This window comes from Neospora caninum, chromosome VI (assembly GCF_000208865.1).
Source record: "Neospora caninum Liverpool complete genome, chromosome VI".
NCBI lineage: Eukaryota > Apicomplexa > Conoidasida > Eucoccidiorida > Sarcocystidae > Neospora > Neospora caninum.
In genome coordinates, this window is record NC_018392.1 from 686,133 (window position 1) to 707,384 (window position 21,252).

The following is a 21,252-nucleotide window of genomic DNA, read 5'->3' on the forward strand; positions in this document are numbered from 1 at the left end:
TCTTCAGCAAACACAACCAAAAAACTCTGCTCGCGACTTCAACCGGCCATTCCCGTTCCCCCCCCTCTCCTCTTGGCCGGAAGACTGCTGGTGTTACGGTTCCTATTTATCTTCACTCAGGAGTCACACCTCGTCTAACCACCCCCGACCTCTGCTGTATGTACAGCCGCGATGCAGAGGCAGCCAAGACACGCGCGCCTGGTCGCGTCGTCAAACCGCGTGAGGCGCGACTTGAGCGGGGTTCCACGCGTCCCCTGGAAACTGGCACCGGAGGATTCTTTTCAAAGCTCCACGAAACGCAGAGGAAGAAGCGAAGTTGGAAAGGAACTGCCTCTTGATGGACAGGGAAGCCTGGACAGCTGGTGACGATATCACGCGCAAACACACACCAGTCAGTAAGTGTAGCAGGTTCCTGTCCCCAACGTAAGCTCAGAAGGCACAGATAAGGGATTGGAGTGGCCGCAGACCGACAAACGTCGCTCATAAAAAAAGGAAACAGGGAGATCCATGAATTCCGCGGCCGATAGAGTCAGGGGACACGTTTCTGGCTCATGGAGAGAACAAGGAAGACTGTAAGGCGGTAGCTCCGCAACAACTTTTGAGAGTAACGATTGAGACATACAGACGAAGGCATCAGAACCTTGTGGGGACATAGACCCCTCAGACGAATGGAGAGGTGGCCTCGTCTGCACACGTGTACCCAGAGAAATCGCACCTGGCCTACACGCGTCCGAGGTAGACAGCTTTCAAAGCCGCGGAGAAACTCTGTCAGAGACGCTGGAACAAGGCAGACTATGAAAGACACTTTTCACGCAGAGACAGCCACAGCTGTTCCGCGTGGTGCAACTGGGCGACTGTTGCATAGCTGAGAGACAGGGATGGGAATGGGGGCATCCAACAGAAAAAGACACATTTGTCGCATATCGACAGATGACGTGGACCGGCGGGTCTGCCGATACACCGAACAAAGCTGAGGACAGGAGGACGAGGAAGCGAGAATTGAACAGGGTATGAAAGGGGAAAAGAGTGAAAAAGAAGGGGAAAAAGGATTCCGCCTGCCGCGCGTTTTCACAGAGAGACAGCGCCACCCGTGCGGCAACGCGCCGAAAATCCCACGATAGACGGATACATGACAAAGAAGAATCCCCAGAAGACAACCGAAGAAATTTGCTTATTCTCCGCAAGATGACCATTCAAGATACATCCTTAGCGGCGCGTGCGTACACACCTCGAAGGAACTGGAAACAGGATGTTTGTTTGAAGACGGAAACAAAACACTACTGCAAATGTGAGCCCAGACCTGGACACGGAGAGGACTCCCAGAAAACATGAAGTAGACGAAAGAAAAGATAGATGAGAGATCGTTTTTGATTGGGATCGTCGCAGCTTGGAGAGAACTGATGAAAAATCGCCAGGATGCAGGGTACTTTATCCCGTCGCCCGAGAACGTGTGTGTCACAGATTTGAGCAGAGAAAGACGAAGGGTGTCGACGAATGAGGGGAAGAACGAGAAGCCGTTTTCCGCCTGCTTTTCCAACCTCTGCTGTCCCTTTTCTGATGGGAAACCCTGTTCGTTCTCCCGGTGGATTCTACCGTGCCGTCGACTGATTCTCCGAGAGAGGAGTGCCACAGACTCTCAGTCCCAGTGAGGATGGAACACAGAAGTGGATCTTGCGAAAAAGATGGACACTTCTTCTTGAATCCGATGGATAACATCGGTCAAGAAGATCCTACCGGAGAGAGCGCAGCTTTGCCATGAGAAACTCGAGAAAAAACGAAAGGAAGATGGAGAGAACCGGAGAATGAGGCGGGCGAAGACAGTCGCGGCGCGCTATCTCCTGATGAGGAAGGACATGAAAATGCATAAACATCCCAGAAACGCGGGGGAAAATGTCAACACAATGTCAATTTTTCTTAAAAAGAAAAAGCTCGTGCTATTGCCAGCTCCGCTTTTTCAACAGCAATGTGCTCGCGTTTGCGAGAGAGAGAGGCTGCTGTCGACAGTACTTTGCGAAAAGAAACTAAACCCTATCAGGGCCCGCCAAAAAGCCATCCTGTGCTAGAGAGAAAACATGACTCGGGAGGGTGTACATTCTACTAGAAACACAACCGCCGTTGTAGAAAAGAAGTGATACGCAAGGATAAAACGTCAAGAACGACGGGAAAAAGCTGTTAGAAAAAACCTCTCGCTTCTCTCTCCCTGCTTCGCTGGTGTGCCAGCGAGAGCCAGAGTAGAAGAGAGAATACACGGGTCCATACCCGATGTGTAGTGCCGTAGCATTCTTTGGCGGACGTGATTGGCCACACACACGTCATGGTGTAGCATCAGCAACTGCGATTTCTGTGACTGTTAGTAACTGAGAAATGTGGGCTCTACTGACGATGCACAGCCCGGATCGCCGAACGTGTGTTCCCTGGATTGTGTAGGTTTTATGACTGTTCTTGCATCACTTGCTGCACGGAGCCTGACGACATCCATGTCTACGTTCCCATGGTATAAAGGCTCCCACTTCGCAAATGGTCTCGTTTCCACTTCATATCGGTGCTCAGATAGAATGGCTGTCGTCTGGGTTAGCCTCTGGGGAGAGACAGTGTTTTTGCTTGAGTGCCGGAGTTATGGGTGGACGGAATTTGAGGAGTCGGGCGCCGGTCAGCCACTTTCTGCGTTAGTCACCTTTCAAGCGGTGCTCCGCCAGATTTGCATCTCTTTTTACAACATGAACGTCGTGTGACAGACTGGAAGAAAGTTGGAAGAAACGCTGTCGAAATCGAGAGACTGCAGTTAGCAACGCCAGGACCCGCAAACACAACTGCAAAGTCTCACGGTAGTTGTAATCACTGTTTGCTGATTCTTGCAGAGGAATGGGCGTCTTTTCCTCAATCCAAGGGGAGTGAGCATCATATGCCTGAAAATGCTGGTTCTTATGCAGGTGTCATCCCATGAGCAGGAACGGCTTCATTTTTTGTGAGACCGTGCCAACGGCCTTCATTAGGACACATAACCCACTTCCACATACGGAGCTGGGTACCGCAACCAGACTACGGGAGGGACAGCGAAGGGTGTTCCTTTTGTACAGAGACTTCGTATAGTCGACACCGAAGAACGAAATGGGGAAACGAGTACAGGGTACGGCTGCCACATCGGCAGCAAAAGGGGGAAATGGCCTGGCTTTCCAATCTTGGATCCTCACGATATGGGAGCTCGTATTTTACCGCTCTTGCTCTTCTTGAAGAGTCTCTCTAGAACTTTTGAGAGGGGGGGCTGCTCGAGTAAGCTAAAACACGTACACATAAAAGTTGTACAGGTGAAAGTATGCAGGCTGAGTGCCTTTTGTGTTTATCCGCGTTGACTGTAGCTCGTATTCATGCCCTAGCCGACACAACTGGAACGGGGACATCGCTACTCTAGCATTCTGGACCCAGGCGTTCATGAAGCGACTGTCATCACTGGAATCAGCCGGCTCGTTCACTACGCGAGACTCGTGTGAACCCTACGTAGGTACTTACACGGAGAGAACGCCGATAGCCATTCTCGAAGAAGGGAGGAGTTTCTTAATAATGTTCCGCTAATTTTCTTGTCTATGCTTCCCCTATGTTTACTCGAAATCCGATAGCTGATTGGATATGCTCGTTGGAGTCCCCAAAAACTCATTCACATTTCACCATGCCAGCCGAAGGTCCTGTGTTGGGGGGAAGCTTTTCTGCGTGCCTCATTCCTGAAAACACTGTAAATCAAAACACGCCGTTACACGAAGCTCTTCAGGCAAGACTTTATAATTTTCCTTCAAGCACGAAACGTTTTGCAGAGAGTTTAAAGCACGACGGTCTGTGTCACTGCAATTTACGTGAGTTTGCGTCAGCCCCTTGTTTCGAAAATGTTTTGATTCATTAGAGAAGTGGTATGTGTGCGCCCTGTGTACAAAGCGATCTTTTGTTTCGCTATGCTGCCTTCCTATAGGCGCACCACCAGCGGATTCCAAAGCGTATGCTGGTACAACTGTTCGATGTGACTCCGTCAGTCTGTATTCTGGGGGCCTTGCACTTGAGAGGATGTCGACAAACGCTGGGCGGAACCGTGAATGTGCCTGTTGTAGTGCGGTATCATTGGAGTGCTTTTGCTGGCGGTAGTGCATCTGTTCTGTATTTTGATAGATCCTTCCTATTTGCCTGTAATGGTCGTCGAAGCAAGGAGCTGCGTTATGGCAGTAAAGGTGTCCACTGCAGGTAGCAGTGAAGCTGAATTTATAACGCATGGCGCGACAGGGGCCATTTCTGTACGCGAAGGGGAGACAGTCTCAGGCTTCATGTTATCATCTAACCCTTCTTTTGCAGAAGACGAAAACCGTGTAACGGAATAGAGCACCTACGGAACAACAGGCAACCCCATTGCTCTGTGGGGACAACCTTCTGCCGGGCCCCATTACCGCGGAAACGGTTCTTGTTAGCATGCCCCTTTTCTTTTCTTCGAAATCAGCATCTTTGGGAACCGCTAGCTTGAAAGGCGGGTTTCCCATCCCAAAAGAAGTGTGCCTGTCGCAATGCCTGCATGTCTCAGATGCTGAGACCGAGAAACCGTGGTTTGGCAGAGCTTTTATTGCTTTCCTCGCAATATAGCCACGTTGAGTCGCCGATCCACGTCTCAGTTGTGTATCAAGTGTGTGCCGACCCATGGTCAACGTCCGTTTCTTCTGCTCTCGTTCGCTCCCTTGGATCTGCCTGTCCACCAGAAAATCGAATCCGTTCTGTAATTGCATCCCCCTTTTTTCCTGTTACGTCAGCTAGTTTCCCTTGGCATCTCATCATGAGAGCGTTTGCCGGTGGGAACCCTTGTATTCGTGCTACTCCCCACTCAATTAGCATTTCTCTCTGCTTCCCAGCGTAAGAATCACTTTCAGTTTGAAGATCGCGCTCCTTGCTTCACTGAGTACGACACCTCCGGTGAAACGTGGGAACAACGCCCGTGCAATCGGGAGGAGAAACTTAAACTCTCAATTTTATTATATCCTAAATCTAATGTGTCTACCAATTTCGCCACATCCGCGACCTATTTCTTAGGCCTAGTTGGTTTCGAACCTACACTAAAAACTCAGACGGGATCGACTCGCGTAGTGGCACGAGTCGCCGTCGAACACGCGAAGAGCCGAGAAACTGTCGTCAGAGACAGAGCTCCAAGGCGACATCTTTGCTTCAGCGTTTTTTCCAGGTCTAGTTTGTTTACTGGACTGAGGTTACATTGTCGCCAAGTTCTTGCGGGTGCAAGGCTCTCCCTTATGACGATTGCTCGAAAAAAGACACGAGCGGCCTTGTTTACAGTCCCCTAGTGCCTGACGTGCTTAGCAATCATGGCAGGCACGGTAAACGAGGTCGACGAAGTCATTCGAAACTGGATTACTGACAATCCGAAAGTAGTTGGCTATGTGGTGATCACTGCTGACGGTGAGCTTGATCCCCGTTGTGCATGCAAAAGTCAACGTTAGCAGCACTATTCCCCAGCGAGAAATCACGCGAAGCCTCTTCCTGAACAAGGGCCGATTGAAACAAAAATTGTCCCTGCTCTCGGAATTGTCTACACCGTAACACCGATGCATCCATTCGCTTCTCACCAACGTACCAATCGGGCGCGAGCTAGTCCGACTAAGCAGGATCACTAACCGTAGCCAATTGATTACCTGCCAGGCCATTTTTCAGGTTTACGCCGAAACATCACTCCAGATGTGGTCACACATTGGTTCCTCCAGAATGGCATACACAACGCGTCTTCCTCGTTTCCGAGGACCGACGTTTGATCGACGCGACGAGCGCCCGCGATTTACTTTGGAAGGCGCCTTTTGTTTGCCTCTCTCACAGTTCAGTTTAGCTTCGCATTTGATCGCGTTTGCACCCCAGAAACGTGCGCTGGGGCCGCGGAGAGCAGTGTCTTGCTTGACGACTTGCGAGCGGATTGAGGAAATTCAGAGGAATCTCCAGACTTTTTCTCACTTCTGCTTCGTACAGGGATCCCGATCAAGTACCACGAGAAGATGCCTCATGAAAAAGCCGTTCAGTACGCTGCATTATTGTCGTAAGCGTCGCCAGTGAGCGAGAGGACTTCTTTAGTGTCGTTATCAACCCGTCAGAAACCGCGTGCGTCCCTCGTCGGCGATTGATGAAGCGGTCACAAAGGACAAACTGCTCAGGTTACACATTCCTCACAATCTGGCTGTTGAGCGCGCCTTTCTGGAAAGTGAGGTCTTTCACGGCTCTGGTTTCTTCCGACGCCTCTTCTGCCACTCCACGTCGTATTCACGTTAACCGTCGTTGTCTGCCGAATACAAGTAAATACCTGCACCAAGCCACTTCTTGCTTCGCAGAGCAAGAGCGGCGCGCTGTTCGATCTAGTGCCCCTTCACACTGTTTTGCTGTTTAACCGACTTCAAATCCCCCCATTTACTTCCACCTGGGGGTCTGAATTCTTTTCCTGCGTGTCAGGTCCTTTTGCATGCGGTCCCGCCAATGCATCCGAGAACTGCTACCCAGTGACGTAAGCAAAGATACGTATACATACACATGCGGTGGTTCAGCGACGTGAGCGACGACGGATATGTCTTCGCATGTCCAACCTGTCATCAGCATGTTAATAAATAGCAATAACGATGAAACGTATGTGCGTAACATAACAACATGGAAAATTAAGCTGCATTGCGTTCACTGGATACGTTTCAATGCGGCTGTTGCTGCCTTCAAGCCGACGACTCCGGATACGCGTCGAGGGCAAGCGTGCCCGTGGGCGACAGCCCGGGTCCTACTGAACAGATGTGATATGCAAGAATACTATCTACGCGTACTGAACGTCTCTTGATTTTCTCATCCTCTATCCGCCCCCCCCTGCTTGGATCATGAACAGAGCTGATGATGCACGTTTCCTTCCACGTCTCCACGGAGTTGCAGCAGTGTAGTCTGTTCCGCATCTTTGCCACTTTGGCCTTTTCCTACGAAGCAGGGCGAAAACAAAAAAAATTCTTTCCGGTGTTGCTTGTGCAGAACGAGCTGACCTCTGTTAGGCTCAGGACCAAGGAAGGTACCGAGATTATCGCCGTCCAGTTTGCTGGGTACACACTCATTGCCATTCAGAATTGTACCGGACAACCTTACGACTACGGTGAAGAGAGTGTTGAACAGAAGGAGCAAGAGTGGGAAGAACTGTGAGGGTTAACGTAGAACTTGAAACAGACGAAAAGAGGTGACCACATGATAATGACAAGTGGACCGGACGGAGGAAGGAGACACAACGGCAGCACGTGGGGCAGGCCACGAGTGCCCAAAGTATGTGCTTTGAACCGAATGGTTCAAATCCACTGGGATAAGATAAGTGTAGTTTCCTGGCTGATAGCACAAACGTGGTCAGCTGGTTTTGGGACAACACGAAACACCTTGCCTGTGATTCGTCCGTGAACCACAAAAACGATTTTACGCTTGATCATCCCTACTGTTCGAAACAATAGCAGAAACAGTCTTCCTGGATTTCCCCTGTGTGCGAAAATGCATTCCCGATTTCGCCCTTGTCAAGGTCTGGGAAGTCGGTGTTCGACTTCGCTCAATTTCAGTCGGCGAGAGCTTTTCCTCTCACGGGAACGAATTTAGTTGGAAATAAACCAACAAATGGATATCGGGATCCAGGAATCCAGGTTCCCATATTGCCGGCGAAATCATATTTCAGGCCCAGCTCGATAGCGGAGCTGCTCACGTCTATGGTGTACTGAAAAAATGTCACACATGGATTTTTACATCGGAGAATTAAGCACCTGCCAGATATTTGCTAGCATCCCCCAACAGCATTATAAAAAGTGGTGCGAAACTTGAACGATCGCGGAACCGCCGACCCGGCTGTTGACAGCGATATCCTTCCTTTTCACCAGGATAAACAACATTCCCAATAAACTACCTTGTAGAAAAGGTATATCGAGATACCATCGAATCTCTGAGCTTCAACCGAAAAATCGAGTTGCGGCGACTTCGGTGACTGACTATGTATGCCTTGGCGTACCAAACTGGGACACCTCATGATAGAGACAAAATCACTCGCTTGCCGCTGGTACGACTGCAGTAAGGGACTCCCAGCATCGGAGGGGAACTACCACGTTCCAATTATTTAAGCCGCGACGCTACAGCGAACATGATGCAGATATTTTTTCACATTCCTTGGACAGAACAGCGATTTTTGCCTTTCTTGCCTTCCTCTTGTTCCGGATGGCTCGTTTTAGAGTGTCAACAGTCAGTGATAGTACTTTGAAAGCTTATAGTCTGTGAAATAGTTCTTTGACAGAGAGGCCTACACCGTAAGCACCCGCGCCTTCCTGATCTGTGCTTGGATTCGGACCGCCCATTGCACCTTGTCACTTATGGCCCGCAGTTTTAAGCAACGGGAATAGCACGCCTCCAGAACGCGAATAAGCGGTTCCCAGGCCACCACAACCAGTCGCATTTTCTGCGTCAGCTCTCGAACTGCGTCGGGTTTGATAAACACCATTGTGTTGCCGATCTGCGAGAAAATCGTGGAACAGACAAAAAGAAAAATGCATTCCAGCGGCGTCCAATAAAGAAATATCTGAAAGTGCCGAGCCGGACGAGATGAAACCCGCAACACTTGATCCTCACAAATAAATACACACCAGAGAGAGCATAGCTTGTACAAGGGTTTGTGACAGGTGATTCATTGGAAAAGTCGAAGCGTTAGGTGAGATGACATGCCAACCAGAAAACAGAAATGCGCAGCTTCACACAAGTGACAGATGTATGAGCCACGCAAGAGAAACCATAAGTCCTCTTTGTGCCCTTCAGAGTAAAACAGTTTCTCGACAAACTATGCCCGTGACCAAACGCAACACCCCTGCGTAGTTCTATTCTGTAAGAGTGCTTCAAATTCGCCCCTGACCATGACGACGCATTCAGAGACGACTGGTCGACAAGCTCGCAGATAGGGACTGCTTTTGCACGGATACGTTTTGACAGATCACTGAGATGATACTCTGTCAACACAGCTGGGTCGCTCTCTCTTGGAAGCATTTCGTACAAAATTGTTCGGCGTTGGTCGAGAATAATGATTCTTACCGCCCATCGGTCTTGTGGTATTTCTGCTCGAGTCAATAGCTGCTTCGTCTTCTCCTTTCTTCCACCGATTCCGTCAAAACAAAGACACGAAGAACAACACGCCGCATTTGCTTCCAAATTGCAAAAAGAGCACCTCCGTTTCTCCCGCAACAGAGACACAGATGAGAGCACTGCAGCGATGGAGACGCCATTCTGAGGCCGCTGTGACCCACGTATAGAGAAGTAGTCTCCAGTTCACGTCGGGGGTCAAAAGCCAGCTTCACGACCACAACAACTGTGAGAGAAAATTCCACGGACGGGCAGCCTGACCATATTTTTATCTCACAGGGCGCATGCCGATGAGGTTTTGTGACTGAAGTTTCGTTTCCGGGAATGCCAGGACTCCCCCCAAAAAACCAAACACCTGACTCTGGCCCTTCGAAAGACTCCTGGAAATTTACATTCGATACCTGAAAGAACTGTTCCCCAACCACACCGTGAATGCTACCACAATTATCCCTCCGGTCTCTACATGTGCACGTAAACATACACACTTTTCTGTGTCAGTGCATGGGAAAAGGGAGTGAAGACATTTCTTGGCTGTCTCAATTTCAAAACGAAAACGTACGGGTCCCCAGACGTTCTGGTGATCTCGATATCTAGCTGCTCGAACTGCTTCAAGAAATCTTGGTAGGGACGTCGATAGGAAAACGCAAGATTCTTGAGTTGGAGAGCTTCCAAGATCGAGAGAGAGAACAGCTGAGAAGAGCAATGAAGAACAGACAGATGGGGCTGCGCCAACCAATTAAAATCCGAGAGACACCGAAGGAATAAAAAACGAACCAGACGCGAGCCCAGAAATTGTCGAAACGTGAACAGTCGATTGGATCAGAAACGCAAACTAACGGGATGAGGGAGCGTGGCGAAGGTCCAGGTGGCGAAGGGGGAAAGAAGAGAACAACTCCCCAATAGGGACTCAAGAGGACAGAAAAGAGTGCACGAATGGAAGCGACAACATTTAGACTTCCCGTACGCGCGACGTGTATACATGCATCTTGAGAGAAAGTGAGGCCAGCGGGGCATTCTCCAAAAGTCGGATCGCTGTTGCCTGAGCGAGGTCGCCACTGGCTGTGACTCTCCGTCTTCGTTTCGTCACCCTATCGCATGCACAAGGACACTCACCTGCGCAAGAACCTTCCCGTTCGACCAATCGTGAGGCTTCTTCGTTTCATTCGGTTTCAAGCAACGAATGAAATGGGGCTCTGTACTCGAGATAAGATCCATGAGAGCACTGAGAGAGCGCATAAACTGAGATGCAATGAGTTGTCCCTTCGCAATCTTGCCCTTCTCCATGACGACACCCTCGAATAGAGCCTTCGTCACCTTGTTTGGAGACGCCTGGAAAAAGAACAGGGAGAAGCATTCTCAAAAATCGCCACGTGTTTGGGAAAAAGAAGGGAACTGGCCCACCCCGCCGCTGCACTCCTCACTTTTGAAAGATGCGTACGCGCTTGACCTCCCATGCGATCTAAGCCGGTATCCACACGGGCACCTTTTCGGTGAGTTAATAGCAACGATATACACGCAAGGGGAGGCCCCGATCAGCCATCCTCCAGGCGAGAATGTTGGATATGTACATGTGCCTTTGTTACCGGTGTCTGTCGGTGGCGGCACATGCAACCTACCTCTCTATCTATACGTGCACGTATGTGTAAACTGGGAAGGCAAATTCCTGGACTCGGAGGCCCCTGAACCGCCTCGCAACTATCTTGCATATTCCGCTGTCCCACACCAACTATGCGGTGGGCGGTGACCATGCATGCTTCTCCGGACACCACACTTTTTCACCGTGTCCCAGGTTCTAAAACGTCGAGTACCTCTCCAGGAGCACCGGAACGTCTTCCCAGAGCCGCACGATCACCCTGGTGTTTGTTTCATCTTTTTCGCCTGCTGTCCTACCTGTAGGATGGCGCAGAGCTCGGGCTTCAAAAGATCTTTGTTCTTCTCGATGAAGCCAGTTGCATCGTACTGAATATCGGCAATGGTGTGGCAGATGCAAAAACACGTGCGAGGGTTTTTCCGACCCGGCTTCCACACATCGGAGTACCCTAGAGCCTTGCTCATGGACGTGACAATGGCCTGGAAAGAGAACCAAACAAGGAGAGCGACACGGGATGGACAACAGACAGAAGACAGGTAATGCACCTTCGTGTTAAGGACTTCGTGCTGAGGAAGTCCTGACACAGGAGAGGAAACTGAACAAAGGCGCCTCTTTCCGACCGACATCGAGCTGCTCAAGAGATACATGGACACGAGACAATCTATCCTCACTGAATACGACCGCGGAGGCAAAGACGTTCGGCGGTTCTTCTCTTCAACGGCCCCCGTCATCTGAGGACTGCCTTTCTTCCGACGTGATCCGCCGATCCTTGCGTCGCCGAGGAAACTCTCACAGTGGACACCGTTCCTTTCTAGCTTCTCCGTCGTGTCTCGTCTCTCACTTCATCAGTGCCTCCAGGGGCAAGACTTTTGTCCTCTAGAATGGCAAGAACTGAGGAAGATTTCCCGCACAGGGCTTTGATCACGCTTTCGTTGTCGGTCCAGGTAATTTTCACATTTCCGATTCCCTCGTCGTAGTAGAGCTTCGTCTCCTGCGTGTGTAGATGTTTACACACAAGAAAAGGTGACATCGGCGAACCGCACGTTGCCTTTTTATTTCCACTCGGCGCCTTTTGCACCTTTCCTCATTCCAGGCTCATGCAAAACCACAAGCGAGAACGCAGAGGCGCAAACGCAGAGAGAAAAAGCAACGCGACTCGGGGAGCCAGTGCGGCCAGTTCTATCCAATTATACTTGCCAAACACTGGGGTAGACAGTACCTCCAACCCTGCCCTGGATCTCGCATTTAACACCAGGAATAGAAGAATAACCGTGGCTCGATCCCCGGGATTCTACATAGTCTCTACATCCATGGACATATTTAGATACATGGAATATACAGATAAATATATATACATATATATATATAGAAAGAGATTCGTTTACATGCAGATAGATGTGTACGTAACTAGGTCTCTAAACACAAAAGGATGTGTGTATATGCACACAGCTGTACTTGCATTCATTCATCAGGCAACGATGCATGCGTTTCCATAATTGCTTTTATTGCTGCAGAAAACTTGGTTGAGAAGAGCTCTTAGATGACTTTATGTTAGAGGTTATCTTTAAAGATGTGGAACAGTTGCTGTTGGGGCGGCTGATTCTAAGGAAGGTCGCATGCCTGCTCAGACACGTGCTGCCACTATCCACAAATGCACACGCATCGCTAGAGAAGATGTACAATTACAGAGCATTGGTGGGTTGTTGCAGTCTGCATACACGAGCAAAGACGATTTGGATGAAGTTTTTCTGGAGCTCCTCGTTGGTGATGTTGATGAGCAGCTGCTCCAGGGAATTGTGTTCAAACACTTCGAAACCAAAAATGTCCAACATCCCTGCAAAGCGGCCAGGCAGCAGCAAAGACACCAGTCCAGAAAAGCGGAGGGTTCTCTCCCCCCCTCTGTGGCGTATCATCTACAAACCTGCACCAGCGACACACTTTATGAAAGGGGCAGAAAACAGAATTGCTTGCTTCTCAACGAAATTGAGCACAAACCACTTGAGAGCTCTGTGCGTATCGAGACACATGCATACACTCGAGTTAGCTTCTGACATAAAAAGACCGCACATGCCTAGCCGAATAAAGCTAAAGGCATTTCTCTTTCTAAAACGCTCTCCGGGTTGGTTCACCCTGGCCTGCTGAGACTCGACAGGGATTGGTCTTCCCTCTACACCTGCAGGCTCCGTGAATGCGTCCCACTTCCCAAAACAGAAGGGCCGTGGAAAAGCTTGGATGCACCCTCGATGCTGCCTTGAGCGCCAACGGGATAAATCTGCACCCGGAGAGATCTTTTATTGCAAACTAATGTGAGTACTAACATAATATATATATATATATATATATGCACGTGTATATGAATGTAGTGTGCGCAAGAACTTTCATTTCCACCTTCCAAAGTGATGGAGACGGTCTCTGCGGCGTTCAGTGTTTCGACTACGAAACAAAGGCCTCTTGCAGCCCATCTCACCCATGAAGATTCCAAAACCTTGAGGAGGCTCGATTGTTACGTTGACGCGGCGAACCACCCAGTCAAACAATTTCTCGTACACGGCCTTCGCCAACGAGTCGCGATTGATTAACGCGTCCGTCAAGCTGTTTGGAGACTCAATTTCTTGGTCACCTACAGAGACAGACGACCCGCGTGCGAGACGGAAAACGTAGCGGAACGTGCATGCATGCCCTTTCACACTTTCAAGGGGTGAGGTGGTGATATATGCAGGTACATACTTGTGCCGAAACATATGTGGAGAGCTGCGTAATTGTGCACGTCTCCGACAGATGCGAGAGAACGAGAAAACGGGCACAGAGAGATACACTAACACTCTGAATTTCCAAGCTACGGCATGCCTTCCAGCTGCCATTTCTCATTCGGTCCGCTCACGCGGGCTCTCCATGTGCGCCTCCGCGCTTCCCGGTACTCAAGGACAGTTGCCCCTTGTACCTGGACATACACAACTCTGAATGCAAAGATATCCCTACAACCTTCGCGTATAGCTAATTGCGGGTGATTCAATAGCCATTTACGGAGACAGAGCGCAAATCGTGGCTCTTTTTGCCGAGAAATTGACTGGCACACACCACTGATTGTTCGCTTTCTCAAGGAATGCCATTCTTCCACAGGCGTCTTGCTACTCCCCGAGGGTCTGTGTTTTGTGTGAACGTTACCGATGGTTTTAACTTTGTAGAGAATCTCCTTCTTCACTGCATTTTCATCGAGAAACAGGAGCGCGCAACACTTCTGCAGGGTTGCCTCTGCGCCGGCGGCGAGGGCTGCTGCATTGTGCTGGCTGTCCGTCTCGTAGCCTTCCAGCTGCACGTTTCCCAAGAGAAGGACGCCTGACGAAAAAGCAGGACGCGAGTGCATGGGAGCCCAGGAAGCAAATCGACATACGGAACGTTCTCACGAAACCTACCGACAAACATTTATCATGAAGCAAACAAGTACGCGCAGACGCGCAGGAAAGCGTATACGGGCGTACTTGAACTGGTACAGAAAAACATACCCGGTCACACTCGGCCGCCGACGGAAAGGTTTACTGCCAATACATGCGGACACAGCGTGTGGATAATACAGATACTGTACATAGACATCCATGAACCTACACCAGGTCAACACCAGGTCGCACGCTGAAATCAGTCCTCACAGAAAAAACGGAAGTATGTGGAGGTAGGCAGCCTGTGCGCAGGAGACGCCGACGCCGCGCCTCAGATCTGGTCACTGGCCCATTTAAGCAATAGCGATGCATATATTATGTGCTTGATGCATCTGTGTATCCATATATATACATATATAGAACTCTACATATATATATATATATATATATATATATATATATACATACATGGGAAGGACATCACGACGAAACGGATCTTCTTGAATACCTCTGCCTAGATAATCGCGACGCACCTGCGACGATCGACCAGATGCTGTCAATTTCCTCCGCACCCAGACCCATGGAACGGAAGCTGTCATTCACCTCTTTGTACTCTTGGACGTCGTCGATGCCTGGATGCGCCGTGTCACAAATCAGAAACGAAATTCAGGCCTTGGGCAACAGAAGCGTTGCTCTCCAGCATTCTCCCTCTGCGGCTTGTCCGAAGAGTGTTCTTGTTTTTTGTGGTGTGCGACGCAAGAAGTACACCGCAGACTGGCAGTCACCTCTGTTCGCCAGGAAAGCGAGCGTCGTTTCAACCGCCCATGCAAACTGTCCATATGCGTAGATACGTCTCTCTCCTCTCTCTCTGCATGCATCTACCGAAGCGTGTATCGATAGACGTGCCGTTACCTTGGGCATCAAGCCTGCCTGCGCTTCCCAAACCAGGTGTCATGTTGCCAAGGGCTGCACTCGTTGCTGGGTCTCAGTCCGAAAACCCTGCATGCGTTTCCACTCTTCGCTCACCAGGACAGTCGTAGCACCCGCCGTTTTTTGAGAGGTAGGTGTACTCTTCGATCTTGAGCAAGCTCAACTGAGATCGCCGTGAGCCTTCAGCGCCCTTGACTAGCTGGTAAAAGATGTGATACGACCTCTCGTTTTGTTCCTGACTCGTCACGCGCACTTTCTCCAACAAAAAGTTGCGGATGGAGCCGTACTGGATGCCTCCCCTTTCTCCCAGTTGGAGCTGCATGAAGCGGCCAAAGCGACTGGAGTTGTTGTTTCGGACAGTTTTCGCGTTGCCGAAGGCCTGCACAACACGCAGGAAAGCCAGAGAAAGCCAGACCGTGTAGAGACGCCCTGGCGTCTGTGCTTGGGCTGCATGCACGTGGCTTCGGCGCTCATCCAGACTCGGCAGCATGCCGTCGAGACTCGGCAACCCCTGCAGTCTCCCTGGCGAAAACCCGTGCGAAGATCCCTCCGCTCGCGGAGGCGACACTAATTCTCTCTCCACTCGATGAGCCTTTCGTCCCGGAACCGCGTCTGAGCTGCATTTTCAGTGGTTGCCGATTCCTTTCTCACTTCAAGAACGGGGTTCGCCGCAATAACTGCATCTTGGATGCGTTGGTGCGAGAACTCTGGGCACGAAGGAGAGAGAAAACAAGCAGAGAAGAGGAAACTAACTGGACAGGTGAGGCGACTTTGTCTGTTTCTGCGTGAAGATATGGAGACACTCGCAGTGCGATCCGCAGACCGGTGAAACCATGGGAACTGCCACGTGGTCCACAGCGCAGATGCGCAGGAAAAAGGGAGCAAAGCAAAAGGGACAGAAGGAGAGGGCGAAAACGCGAGGTGAAAAGGCGGAACCCTAGAAACACAGTGGTGCGGTTCTGCATAAATCAGGAGTCTCCTTTTCTCTGCATGCATTATACCTCCAGGTTGTCCCGAGGCAAAGAAAGACATGATCTGCTTCGTGGCTTCTGTTTTGCCTGCTCCTGACTCGCCGCTGACGATGATGGTTTGACTGGCCATAAAGCTGGGAGCACACGACCACAAATAACAGAAACGGACCCGGCTCTCTCGCTTTTTCTTGCCGTCTTCTCCTTCCACTCGCCAACGTATCCCAGAGAGAAATGTAAAGGAAGCGTTCACACGACAAGTTCTCTTCCTCTTTCCTTTGCTCTCTTTCTTTCCCTCTCTTTGGCTTCGCTGGTCGTTGTGTGTGTCCCCCCCTGCTTCGTCTCTCTAGGTGCACCACGAGAGCCGCACATGCAAAGGAGAGAGGGGCAATGGTATCCTGTCCTATTGGACTGCGTCTTCGTGTTTGGGCAAAGGGAGACCGAGAAGAGAGTGAAGGGTCGTCGCAGCTTCCTTCTTACGGCTTCCTTTCCGCGCTAGAGATTCGTCGATCTCTCAAGCGTCGCAGAGTCGTGTTGAGGTGCTCCCCACCAAAGGAGCTGGGCTTGTCACGCATGAATGCCCGTTTCTTCTAATAGCATCGGGCGAAAACGATGACCAAGTTATCGCATCGGCCATTTTATTCTTTTGCTTACGCAGACAACCTCTCGAGCGCCGTGCGGGCGACTCGGAAGACATGCGGCGCGAGTTTGTCGACATCGGGGGCGTCACTGTAGAGCCGAAGCCACTCTGGGGTTGTGTTTTTCAAATCTTTGAAGGGGTTGACCGCGACCAGGAGGGGATCTGCAGTGGTCTGACGGGGGAGAGAAGCGCCGGAAAGACGGAAAAGGCGCAAAAGTGAGGGAACCACCGACAAACAGCCAGAATAAGGGAGACACGGAGCGGCAGACGGTGGAATCCCCGAGGGGCCCTCGTCAGAAACTGCAGGCTAACGAGGTGTGCGGGAAGCGACAGGAGCCGCAATGTAGGGCGACCGCACAAACGCGCAGCAGGGGTTTGTTTTTGTATCGCTGTAAATATGAACGCCGCGGTGTTTGGACAACGAGTTCACTCATTTACTTTCTCTTCTAAGCTTTATTCAAAATATAAAATTACCATCCTCCTGCGACTTCTCTAACTAGATGTTGAACTACTTTTCCTAGTGTGGCTTTCCCTTGTCGCGCATTGGGCGGAGTCGCAGAGACTGTCAAAAACTTCCGAAGCCCCAACGGCGCGTGTTTCCATGACAGGTCACACTGCCGCTTGGAAAGGAAACACGTGCACCTTTCCAAAGAGCGGCTTTCTCCCACAGCACTTTCCTGCGCTTGTTCCCCATCCCTTTGCTGTTCAAAGGCACATGGACAGACGAAATCAGTGGATGCAGATGGCTTTCAGCAGGCGCAAACAAGCATGTGGAGGAGGCTGAAAGGTTTCGCCGTCTTAATCCGAAGCATAGAGCATCCACGACACGTGTTTCCCTTCACGGTTTTCGTTTCCTGAACCCTTTGAATCCATCTCACATAAATGAGATCCTGAAGATAGCGTTCTTTCAAGAAGGCCAGGACCGCCGCACAGTTCTTGTGGGGCAGCAGGCCGATGTCGGCGAAGTCGGCCACTTCAATGCCCAGATTGGCGTTGAACGCCTCATCGGGCGTGATCGTAAATGCCTGAGACATCAGGAGAGCTGAACAACGTTTTTCCTAGGCTGCGAGGAACACTTTCGCACCTGTGTGTAGCGTCACAAACAAGTCGGCACGTGGACCGACAACTCCTGGTGGGAGAAAACACAGGCCGCTTGCCTCGCGAGGCCTGCGCTTGTTACGCGCCTCCCGATATATAGAACTCCAACAAAGAACCTTCTTCCGCGTTGGCTCGACCAAACCACGCAAGAGAAAGGAAAACAGAGAGATCAGCAGAAGCATTTCCACTCCAAAAGCCCGGAATCGGAACACACAAAACATGTGGGAAACACCCAGCTCGCGACAAGCACATCTGTGCACTTGGCTGTATATATATATATATATATATATATATGATGCAGCTGATTGTTGGGTAACAGCTAGTCCGCGAATTGCTTTCTGAAACGAATTGGGAGCAGGGTAAAATCCAACTGAAAACACCTAGGGTAAGGGTACGGTCTCGGCCAACGGTTCTCCAACTCGACCGTCGAAAAGAATCAGAACGAGGAACAGCGCCAGTTTCATTATCTCCCGACCTGTGCAGAGCGGCGGCTCACTCGTCTTGGACGGAAAAACCGCGAAAGCAAACAGAGAAGACTGTGGAAGCAGAGACGTGCGGGCAGACAACGAAAGCTCGGCGAAATGTCTTTCGTCCTTACCTCCGCTTCTGGGCTGTCAGGCGGGGGATCAACTTGCTTCAGATGCAGAACGGTTTCAGTCGACTCGGGGAGAATCATGCAGAGGGCAAAGCACTCGTCAGGATTTGCGTGAACAGCTGGCGCGTTGGCGGTCCATATTTTCATGCCCTAAGTCCAAGGAACAGGAGCGGCATTGACGCCCTCGCCTTTTAAAGGAACCATGAATGTACAGATGCAGAATCAGATTAGTGGATCCGAACACTGGCCGCGGGTCTTCCTAGCGCCGCTTGCAGTCCCTTGCGACAGAAAAACACTGTATACTGTGCCTTTTTCAGCAACGAAACGCACTGAGCATCGAACCTGAGACGCAGTCGGGTACACCTCGGTAGCGAGGATTGCATTTGCCCAGCTCTCCATCTTTACTTCACACGGGAACATATTTCGATCGACAAGTCTCTACAGAAGAGCATGGACGCGTGTGCGTACATGCAGTTGCCTATTTAGTTTCTGGTGTCCGCTAGTTCATGTTTACGTATATGGAGGCCGGCAAGGAGTTTTCTGACAGTCCGTGTGTTTGCTTTGCTTGCCTTCAGCGTATCAGTCCGTGGATCGATGTCTGTTCTCCCTCGACGCAGTTTGTCGCTGTCTCCACTCACGGGCCCCCCCCGCATGCCCCTCCTGAACAGCGCCAGTGCGTTCATTTTCTGTCCCTTTCTGAAGAAGTATCTACCGTCTTCTCCCCTGTCGCCCTCTCAACGAGCGTCCCCGTCTCCCTGCGTCTGCTGCCGTATTACACGTCTCCCCGCCGCTTTCTCTCCTCTGGTCCTCCCTCCGTTTCGCTCTGCCTTGGCACCGTTTCGTAATGAAAAACTCCGCCGGTCTGACGATGATGAATTCCGGCTCCAGTCCCCTGACGAGGCAGTCCTGCTCCCCCAGTTGGCGACGCTCGCCCATGCGAACGAGGCGAAAGTAGGCCCGGACGAAGAGGAGGCTGTCAATGACAGAGGCGCACTCTTTTCACTTCCGAAAACAGAAAAGAAATCTGTTTCGGCCGTGACTCCCTTTGACGCTGGGCCTAAAGTGAAGTAGCCTGCCAGCGTGCGGCAATCGTGCTGGCTCTAGAAAGAACTGGAGAGCTTTCTTGCGGGCACAAAGGCCTCATTCATAAAAATAGGAATCGAGGGATACCGTTTCACCGGAGAGTCGTGAATTTTCACGGGCACACGAGGTCGGTCAAGAAAAGCGTCGTTGGCATGAATACCCCGATTGCCCAAGACAAAAAAAAGGCTACGGTGGACCGAGAAACGGGGCAACAGAACTGTGGTGGGGCAGGAAAGGAGCCCTTGGAGAAAAAATTGCGGAAGGAATTTTCATGGCGGCTAGAATTTCCTGCCAACGAACGTCTCTTCGGAAAGTGACGGGATCGACAGACACATTTAAAAGAAAACGGGAGAGCAGATCCGCGTGCACGGGGCGAGGAGGCCAGGGAAAGAGGAAAAGAGACATTCAGCGTTTGTGGAAGTGAAGAAGGGAAACCCGACAGCAAGGACAAGCGGAGATATATGGATGCAAAAGCAACGCTGCGCAACACCATTTAAAAGCGTAGGAATAAAGGTGCTGTTCGACTGCGTTGTTTGAAGTGAGCCACATCAGAATCTGAGCCAGGTTGAACTCGAATCCACCTAAGCATGAGACCCTCGATAAATGTACCCCGGCAAAGGAACTTGAGAGGAGTGTTGTTTGTGGTTTCGTGAAGATATAAATGGAGAGGACACAAGTACGAACCGGGCGCTCCGGAAACAAAATGAAATCGCTGGGATTGTCTGAGGCAGACACGCTTTTGATGCCATGAAGGTGTCTTCGGCCAAGTAAAACGCGGAATTCAGTTCAAGAATCCTGCGGTCCAAAATCATCATCGTGTCATTCAGTCAAAAGCATCGGCGGATTTCATGTAACGCTGCCCCGCACCGCGTGATTTGGACAAACAGAACAAGGAACGAACCCGAGTAGGTGTGTAAAGATGGACCTCTTATCTGCTGATATGTGTTGATGAGGAGCCGAGCTGGCTGGAGTGAAGATTTGCAATAGAAAAACAAAAGAAATAGGACAAACGTGGCTAAATACGCCCTGAAGAACCCAAGAAGATAGAACCTCGTTGGGGTTGCTGGCTAGAAGTCGGTTCCCCAGAGGAGATGGAGAAGTGAGGGCATAAGAGGCAACACTACCATCCGTTGACGCAGAAAACTTTTGCAGCGGCTTTTCGACACCATGGTAGACAGAAAAATAGGGAAGGTGTGGCCGGAAAAGTCTTTGCAACGGAACGACAAGCGCGTTGTCAAGACGAGACGGATCGACACCCCGCTGGGCCCTCCAGTCGGGAGAAAAACATTCTTCTCGCTAATACGGATGGGCGAAAAAGGATACAACAGAGATTTTCTTCAACCGCATTGACAAAGTGGCGTACAACTTTCTCAATCGAAGATAAGGGCTACAGCTTCTCAGTATCGAGTCGCCGTGGTACGTGACTTAAGATTCCTGGTGTCCACCAGCGAGCCATGGCGCCGCCGTTGCGGCGAAAAAAACGCGAAGGCGCCAAGATCCAGGCACCACAAAACCCAGTAGACATGACTCTGGAAATTTCGTTTCAGCAAGGAGAAAAAAATTCGGCTTTTGGAGATCCCTGATATCTTCCTTCTCTCCGGGCTCAGGACTATGTCTTGCGAAAGCATGCAAGAACCGCTGCGAAAGCTCCAAGGCCGCGTGTGGACGCTCGCGAAGGCGACAACGCGATGCTATGACTACCAAAGCTGCCCGTCTATGGAGGACTGTCACTGAAAACAGGCCTTCTGAATTAATTACCACATTGATAACACTGCTTTACTCACCATGTCACAACGCTGTCTGTTGCTGTCACGCCTCATCTCGCAGGACAGCAACGG

The 21,252-nt window shown here is 50.7% G+C and overlaps 2 protein-coding genes across 2 annotated transcripts; one reads left to right on the plus strand and one right to left on the minus strand.

The window, feature by feature from the left end:
- Positions 1 to 5,342: 5,342 nt before the first annotated feature.
- NCLIV_016170 (putative roadblock/LC7 domain-containing protein) lies at positions 5,343 to 7,185 on the plus strand (the record flags this gene model as incomplete). Its single annotated transcript, XM_003881809.1, has 4 exons — positions 5,343 to 5,436; positions 5,995 to 6,061; positions 6,469 to 6,520; positions 7,021 to 7,185. The coding sequence occupies 4 exons, from the start codon at positions 5,343 to 5,345 to the stop codon at positions 7,183 to 7,185; spliced, it is 378 nt and encodes a 125-aa protein (XP_003881858.1).
- Positions 7,186 to 8,308: 1,123 nt separating this feature from the next.
- On the minus strand, positions 8,309 to 18,478 carry NCLIV_016180 (hypothetical protein; the record flags this gene model as incomplete). Its single annotated transcript, XM_003881810.1, has 14 exons — positions 8,309 to 8,518; positions 10,249 to 10,464; positions 11,026 to 11,205; positions 11,568 to 11,717; positions 12,445 to 12,560; positions 13,194 to 13,346; positions 13,892 to 14,062; positions 14,634 to 14,732; positions 15,127 to 15,409; positions 15,682 to 15,737; positions 16,032 to 16,135; positions 16,653 to 16,810; positions 17,517 to 17,663; positions 18,335 to 18,478. The coding sequence occupies 14 exons, from the start codon at positions 18,476 to 18,478 to the stop codon at positions 8,309 to 8,311; spliced, it is 2,187 nt and encodes a 728-aa protein (XP_003881859.1).
- Between the last annotated feature and the right edge of the window lie 2,774 nt (positions 18,479 to 21,252).